Source organism: Protopterus annectens, chromosome 12.part0, assembly GCF_019279795.1.
Source record: "Protopterus annectens isolate FY-2018-M chromosome 12.part0, PAN1.0, whole genome shotgun sequence".
Classification (NCBI taxonomy): domain Eukaryota; kingdom Metazoa; phylum Chordata; order Ceratodontiformes; family Protopteridae; genus Protopterus; species Protopterus annectens.
In genome coordinates, this window is record NC_056746.1 from 1332463617 (window position 1) to 1332471884 (window position 8268).

General features: G+C 34.9%; 1 protein-coding gene across 4 annotated transcripts in view; it reads left to right on the forward strand.

The window, feature by feature from the left end:
• The window catches only part of MYT1 (myelin transcription factor 1), a 410503-nt gene that overhangs the window by 250727 nt on the left and 151508 nt on the right, over positions 1-8268 (forward strand). For all 4 annotated transcript variants that reach the window (XM_044090391.1, XM_044090390.1, XM_044090389.1 and 1 more), the window contains exons 7-8: positions 3291-3434; positions 5129-5219. In XM_044090391.1, the coding sequence (XP_043946326.1) occupies positions 3291-3434; positions 5129-5219 (235 nt within the window). The remainder of the gene's footprint in view (positions 1-3290; positions 3435-5128; positions 5220-8268) is intronic.

Here is an 8268-nt window from a genome sequence, read left to right on the forward strand (position 1 = left end):
AATTTAATGTCTTTGATCATTTTGTAGGTACATGTGGTAATTTTTTTTAGTTGAGAGGATAGTCTTCCAAAGTAAGTTACAAGTTGCTATAGCTTCATTACTTGTGATAGTGTCATGGAGATAACTGGTACATAACTCCTTGATCTGTCTCAGGATCAGTAAGTATGATTTGGGAAGGTCCCATTGGTTCCTTATTTCTTGTACAGAGCAATTTAAGTATGGATATATGTATTGGATGGTTGTGTTTATTAGTCGAGGGAAGTGGTTTAGGTTTAAAGTCTGATAATTTATTTTAAGATTAGGGTTTTTATGTAAGGGTTGTAATGTCATCATAGCTTGTATAAGGTTTAGGGATTTTAATAGTTTTTGTGTTAGTGCAATGGAATGTTTAAGGGGTTCTAATAATTACAGGATTTCATTAAGCTGGTGTTTAGAAATGGTAATGCTTTGGGGTTGATATTCAGGCTTTTGATATGGTTGGGAGGGTGGCCTAATGGTTAAGGTGTTTGCCTTACAAACACAAGGTGCAGGGTTTGAGTCTCACAGAGGATAATTGGCTAGGCTTCAAATGGCTCGCAAGGGCAGTTAGCTTAGTACTAATCTATGAACCTATGAACCTATGGTATATTCTTAGCCAGTGTGGGTACCAAGCTTTATCTATTGGGTTATATTCAGCTATTTGTAAAACTCTATTGGTGTTTATAATTAAGTAGTATGTCTCAAAGTTTGGAAGGTCTAAGCCACCTTTATTTTTGGGGGTCGTTAATTTATCATATGAAATTCTGTTTTTTTGGGGTTCCCAGATGAATTTGGCAAGCTCAGTGTGTATTTGTTTAAAAAAAGTATTGGGTATGGTTATCTGGGAAGTCATGAAAATATAGAGTAATCTGGGTAAAACATTCATTTTAATTACAGAAACTTTGGTAAAAAATGGTAGCCTTAGATTTTTCCATCTATTAAGGTCTAGTGAAATGTCTTGCCATTTTTGCTTTATGTTGTTTGAGTAAAAGTCTTTGATGTTTGTAGAGAATGTAATGCCTAAGTATTTAATTACTTCTTCAGTTTTTATTTTCCCTACCAGTGGTAGAAGAGAGAATGGTTTAGGAGTTTTTAAGGGGAAGATGTTAGTTTTTTTGAGGTTTAATTTGTAATTCAATATCATCAAGAAGTGTTCAATAGCAGATAATATTTTATTTATATCCGAAATTGGGGTGGTACAATAAATATTTAGATCATCAGCAAAATCAGATAAGAAGATTTTGGTGTTATAAATTATTGGGGGGTTATGATATATATTTTGTTTTATATTTAGGAAGAGAGGCTGTAGATATAAGTTAAAAAGTAGAGGAGATAGAGGGCATCCTTGACAGGTTCCATTTTTAATCGGAATTCTTTTTGACCAGGTTTTGTTAATATATAAAGATGTATAGGGGCTATTGTATAATATTTGTAAGATTTGGATACATTTTTGGGGTATGTTGAAGTAAGGCAGAGTTTGAAGTAAAAATTTTATATTTACTCTATCAAAGGCTTTATGGGCTTCAATAACTAGTGTGTATATGTTTAGATTGTTTTGATTAGCATATGAGATTAGTGTATTTAGTGTTAATGTATTATCAATAACAACCATGATTTTAATGCCTCTTCTTTTATGAAAACAAAGCTCTTCATCTTTTCATCTTGAAGAAATACATGCATCTTTAAGAAATAAATGCAATTTATTAAACAAACTGTACATATTCTGGTTCAGTTTACATAATTTAAAGCTGCTGGTGTCCATTTAAATAGTAAGATTGTTTTTCCTTTGTTGTACGTTTTCAACCTTAATCTCCTAAAATTTAGATAAAGTTTAAGCTCATGAACTTTAAAGTGGTACTGTTAGCATTATGAGTCTCAAAAATAGTACACCCAGGCATTTGTCAGGTATTAGCAATCAAACTTTCCTGTGGCTGCTGTGTCATTTGGTAGGAAATTAGGCAGATATACACAAGTTTGTAACTTATATGTACAGAAAAGCATCTTAGGTGACCTTGAATAGTCCAATTACACAATGTTCTACTATCGTATTTAGTTATAATCACAAGGCCTTTTGTCATTTGATAGTTGCAGTCAACTGACTTTAAATCATTTCACCATATCAGTCTGGAAATAATGCATTTTCATTTGCCTTTGTCTCACTTCATGGCTGAAAAGAGTTCTTGGATCAATTCAATAAATTGGGTAAACAAATAAATGCAATAACAAGTAGCAAAATCCTTAACTTTATGAGTTTTACCTCTTATAACTCGCATCTCAACTTCCACATCTATGTTTGTCATTTCACGCAAGTAAGCCAAAAACTGGATCAAAACATATAAGATATGGTACCTGTACTTTATTTTTACTGAAGTAGAAGTAAGGGGTGAGATATTTTTAGTTCTTAATTGCATGGTCTGCTTAAAGTGCAAACTATTTATTTCATATTGTACTTAGTATACTTGCTGTTTTCATTGTACATTTTATGATTTCTAAATATATCTTTGAGACCGATCATGAAATATTCATGGACAGGCATTACATTTCCCTTCTTTTATTATTATTGTTCAAGTCATCTGACACTTCAGCATCAATGAATTGTTGTACGAGTACATCTAAAATCATAGCCTTTCAACATCAGAGGATCATTTAATTCTGGCCACTTTAACTATAACCCCTGAAATTAGTATATCATTACATTATAACTAAGTGAATGCTACCTTAGGTATGAGTCCTCAAAGCACGTGATCATGTGCCATGCTTTGTTCTACCTTTGCCAAGGTGAGGGCTGCCATGAAATTCCAGAGGTAAAAGCATATTTGGTAACTGCTAAATCCAGCAATTATAGCATTGAGGAAATATCAGTTTCAGCAGGTATAAGACGTCAAACACTGGAAACCTGAAAGATAGCCTAGAAAATGCTAGTATATGTTTTTTTGAATGCCAGCAAGTAGCTACTTACAATTCCGCATCCAGACTTCTTTTTCAGATAAAGTCAGCATTACTGCACCCCCCCCACCTGCATACGACCACTGACTCCTGCTTGTTTTGCAAAGTCTGTTGACAAATATACTTGCAGAACCACTTGCCACAGTTAGTGCCAAAGGACTAGTCTTCTGCAACTACTTTTGTAACTGTGCATATTTCCTTAATCTGTCAATATAGTGAGCAGTGTTTTGGGTAGGGAATGATGCACTTACTTCATGCCATTCTAGAAGCGATAAAAATTGTCAGAATATCTCCTGACTCTCTTCTTTCATTGTTGTTACCTCTAGACCCTGTAAACTCTGCAAGACCAGAGAAGAGAGAGATCAAGTGCCCAACCCCTGGGTGTGATGGGACAGGGCATGTGACAGGGCTCTACCCTCATCATCGCAGCCTCTCAGGATGCCCACATAAAGACCGGATACCACCAGAGAGTAAGTACCCAGGATGCTTTACAATGGGAGTCACCAACAAAGCTACAGTAACTATTTCACGCACAAAGCAGATGAAAAGGGACATTTCACAATTACAAATAATCTAAAATGTTTCATTGTTTGATTTTTTTTTCCATATTTCAAAGGATTAAAATCCTAAGGTAAAATAGCAAAACTTTAAAAGCATTAGAGCAACTCACAATCAATCTGCAACTCTGTTCCAGGTGCTCGGGAAAATCAAAATTACTGAACTATAAATGATTCAGTTTAATGAGGTTTGTTTTCAAAAACATTTTTATTTTGTTTTCATTATAAACATACTCAAATGTACATATAACAAATACAATAAAACTATTTACAATATTTACATTCATCCATGATAAACAATCATTTTATCCATGAGAAGTTATCAGTATTTGTTCAAAAGGTTTTCCAATTTTTGCCATGCTATTTTTTATGAATAATGTTATGAGTTCTATAACAAATGGTTTGCAGTTCTATTTTAAAAACAACTTTTGCTAAATTAATAAAATCTTTAAACATCAAGTCTTGTTTACTTTCTCAGTTCAAAGTAATAACTTTTCTGGCAATTGTAAGAACTGACCAGAGTAACTGAATATGAGATTTAATTATTACATTAGGTATAGGAAGTTCAGTTTAATGTTTAATTTAGTAAGAGTGGTACAAGGCAGAATGTTCTATAATGGATAACGGTGCGTCAGGGAAGGCATCCATGGTCAAATGATCACTTTGTGGATACTCGTTTTGCATCTTTAATGTAAACCATTTAAAAAGTCACAGCTGTTTTGCAATTTGTTGTTATGTAACATGTTTTTGTTTTCAGTAACAATAGCAATATTAGATTGCTAAACATGGGGGTAGTGACTTGACATGGAGGCTTAAAGGCACTGTGTCACACTATTTCACCTGTCTGCAACCAACAGTCTAATCCTTAAATTGTTCAGTTGGGATTCTGCAACAGACTAACTGTGCAAAGTGTGTGTGTTGGGGGGGGGGGACTAGATAGACCATTGACAATGGACAATAGAGCTCAGCCTGCAAGAGGATACTCCCTGCACCAGCTGATTTTTAAATCAGGTGCATTTCTCTGACTTTTACTGTACCATTTTTTACAGGGTTTAGTTCTGTGTAGTGAAATTTCAGGTCTATGAGCAGGTATAAAACTTAATTTTAGAACCACACAATTCAGTATATACATCTATATGTTTTCTGAAATCAGAATATACTTGTTCTGGTTTATAAAAATAAATGGGTGGATGAAACAAAAATAATAGTGTGAATCCAATACGGCTCTGTAATAATGTTTCTGAGATTACAAACAGGGTTATACAGATAAAGCAGTAAGAAAAATGAAATGAACATTTCAAAAGCCATTTCCTTTCATAAAGTGACTTTTACATTCAGCATGTTTTCCTGTTAGTTATGAACCTTATTCTTCAGGTAAATTGAATATATTTAATGACCTGAGAGACTTCTTTATGAGAAGCTATTGCTCAGCTAAGCATATAAGGAGATCTAAGATAAGGAATGGTTATATCCCAGTGCAACTAGAGTACGGTTGTAATAGGAAATATAGTGTTAAACAGTATTGCACTGCTTTTAGTGTTTCCATGCTGGTCATGATCAAATAACTTACTTTTATCCTTTGTTTCTTCTTTTTGGTAAATTCGTAGTCTTGGCTATGCATGAGAATGTTCTGAAATGTCCGACTCCAGGTTGCACAGGTCAGGGTCACGTCAACAGCAACCGGAATACACACAGAAGGTGAGTCTAGCAGAATGGTGAAGGGTCATACATTATATATTCACAACAAAATGTTTATGCAATAAAGTGCTAGAAAAGATGTTATTACATTAACAGTTGCCTCCTTTGTCTGTACTAGTCAAACACTCTGGCACAGAAATAACACCCACACATTTTATAACTCTGAAATCTGCCATATATCTTAGAATAATTGTTCATTTTATTCATTATATTCTTCAGAGCCTCAGTGGTCAGATTTAGAAACTTTCTTTTACAGTTATTTTAGGGTCTATATTACAAGTCGAACTCACATGAGTCCGAACGTTATAATATCGAACCCAAATGTTTGAAATACGAAAATAGCAAAGCCACAACACATTTTTGGGGCTTTGCTATTTCCTCCATTGTGGTGCGATCTCGAAGTTGGTATATTTAAGTAGGGGGGGTGTGGGGGGCACAGCCCCCACGTTGGGGGGGGTGGGGGCGAAGCCCCCCACATTATCTTAATTTAAGTTTAAAGTGTGGTTGTTTTTGTACCGGAACAGTGATTTTTTTTCTTAGGAAAAAAATTGGTGTTCTGTGTTTTCGTAATTCTTGCGTTTCAAACTTCATGGTTCGATATTACATCGTTCGAACTCCTGTGAGTTCGACAATGTAATATAGACCTGTTAGTTTAGTTCATTTCTACTAGAATCTGTCAGCTGTTACACTTTAAATCAACACCCTTCATTCTAGTCCCTGTCTCCTCCCTTGCATTATGAATTATATCGATCATGATGCACCTTGTTCTATTCTAGCTTTTGGTAATAAATAACAAACACAGCTCCTCACTGATAGCTAGTGTTTTTCTGTAGGTTATGAAACACTTTGCCCCACCTGCAGGGGGGGCTGTATGTTTCTATCCTACATGAGAAATATAAACCTCTGACTCTATTCAGAAATAAGTAAAGGCTCCAATTTTAGAAAATATGTCCCTGAAAATTGTTTTTTCTTTTGAGTAAAACAAGCTTGAATTTATGGTCTTCAGTGACCTTGTCCTGACAATTACATGCAGATGCTACAACCAACATGTAAACTTATGCTGTTGATGAAGATGATGATGGAAGAAGCTGAATGGGCCAGGTCCATCTCATGATGGCACTTAATCCTATGAGACTGCTCTTTTACTTTACTATCCTGTGCTTCACCTCACTGGCTCACCTTTAAATACCTAAGAATTTTTTTTTTTTTTGGTCTGTATTAGCTTTGTGTTTCCTGGAAATAGGAGAGAAATAATAGGCAATCCATATTCATGTCTGGGAAGCAGCACATTTATAGGTGTAGCAAGTGTAACCTCTGGTGTGAGTAGATGTCACAGTTTGGCTGGGATTTTTGTTGAACATGGCACAGCAGCGCTAATACATATAAGGTTGCTGAATGGCACAATTCACGGCTAAGAAGACATGTATTTATAATTGTCTTTGAATCGCCAGACTCTTTGCAATATGCTAATCAGAGCTACTCTGTATGCTGTTTCTCTGCAAATCCCAGCCTTTGTAAGATGCACCCTTTGTCTACCTGTGTTTCTGGGTAATAAACTGTAGCATGTTGGTCAAAAAGTATTTTAATGTATCATTGCTTTGTCAGAATCAAAGATGGTTCACGTGAGCAAATGATAGTTATGTCTTAAGCCTTATTTAATCTCTCTGTAGTCCTGAATTTCATTACCGTTGTCTTGATTGTGTTTAGTTACCACATGTATTGCTATCCAGATCAATTTTGGCAGAAATCCTGAAGCAAATTGGTAAGAGTATTTTGTGACTTATGTAAGTTAGCTAGAAATAAAAGATACCATGTATAAGAGGCAACTCCCAAAGCAGAGATATTAAAAATTAGGAAAATAAGGGGGATCCAAGAGTAGCTCCCTTAGGGACATCCTTCAGAGCTATCAGCTTCTGACCAGATGTTACTACCTACAATCCTAAATGTTTTGTTAGCTAGATGAAGGATCACCTAGATGTACTTGGTCTATGTACTTGCATCTCTCCTAGGATAACCTAAATGCTGCCTCTCTTTCAACCTCTTTCCCTGTGCCTCTAATTTCTGTATAGCTGCCCTATCACTAAATATCTCTCATGCTCCTGGTATGACAACAATCTGGTCTCCTGCTCTTCAAAGTACATTGCATGCTTATAGTCAACATCACAATTTACAAAACAATTTATGGCATAAACATGAAGCTTTACAAAAACGCACTGCATGTCAATCATGAATAATCTGTTTTCATTTTCTTTCCCTCAAATGTAACATTTTATTCTACTGTGTATTACTCCTTATAATATAGGTTTAAAAGATCTTTAGCAAACTGTGGCTAACTTATATTGAACTAACATGTTACTAGTGCTTATTGTCTAAAATGTATTATCTATTCTTTAACTGTTTATTCATTTTATTGGGGAGATTTTGTCCCCAGGCATCCTCTGAAAAGGGACAGCTTCTTTACCTTGTCTGACCATCCTGGTAAGCAAATACAATAACTAAATAAACGAAAACAATTTTGCGACTTCAGAGAAAAAGCCACATTATTTCGCTTTTAAAAAAGTGTGTCATGATCTGTGGTTTCAAAACTTTTCTTTAAATGTAGAAGTATCTCAACTATACATGTTTAGATATTTCAATAAATAGGGTATCATTTTTGGAATGGACTACATCAAGGCAGAACCCATGTTCCCTCTTTTAGTATGTCATATTTTCACATATGCTCCATTTGTTTGTGTGTGTGTATAAATGAGTGTGTGAGAATGGGCATATGAAGTGATGGCTTAAAAAAGGATTTGGCTACTTAGATTTAAAATAATAGGATATATGATATGGTACTGAGTACCGTAAAAGGTATCTAGTTTCCTGAACAGTTCTTTGACTTGAAATTTTTGAATGATTCTAAAACAGAAGGAAACTCACATTACAATGTTATGTAGCAGTATCGGTGGTGTTGTGTCGGGAGTATTTAGGAGTAGTTCTGGAGTATTATAATAGTAAAACAGACATATTGTGTTTCACCCCATGTATTACTTGCTTTTACAGCATTTTG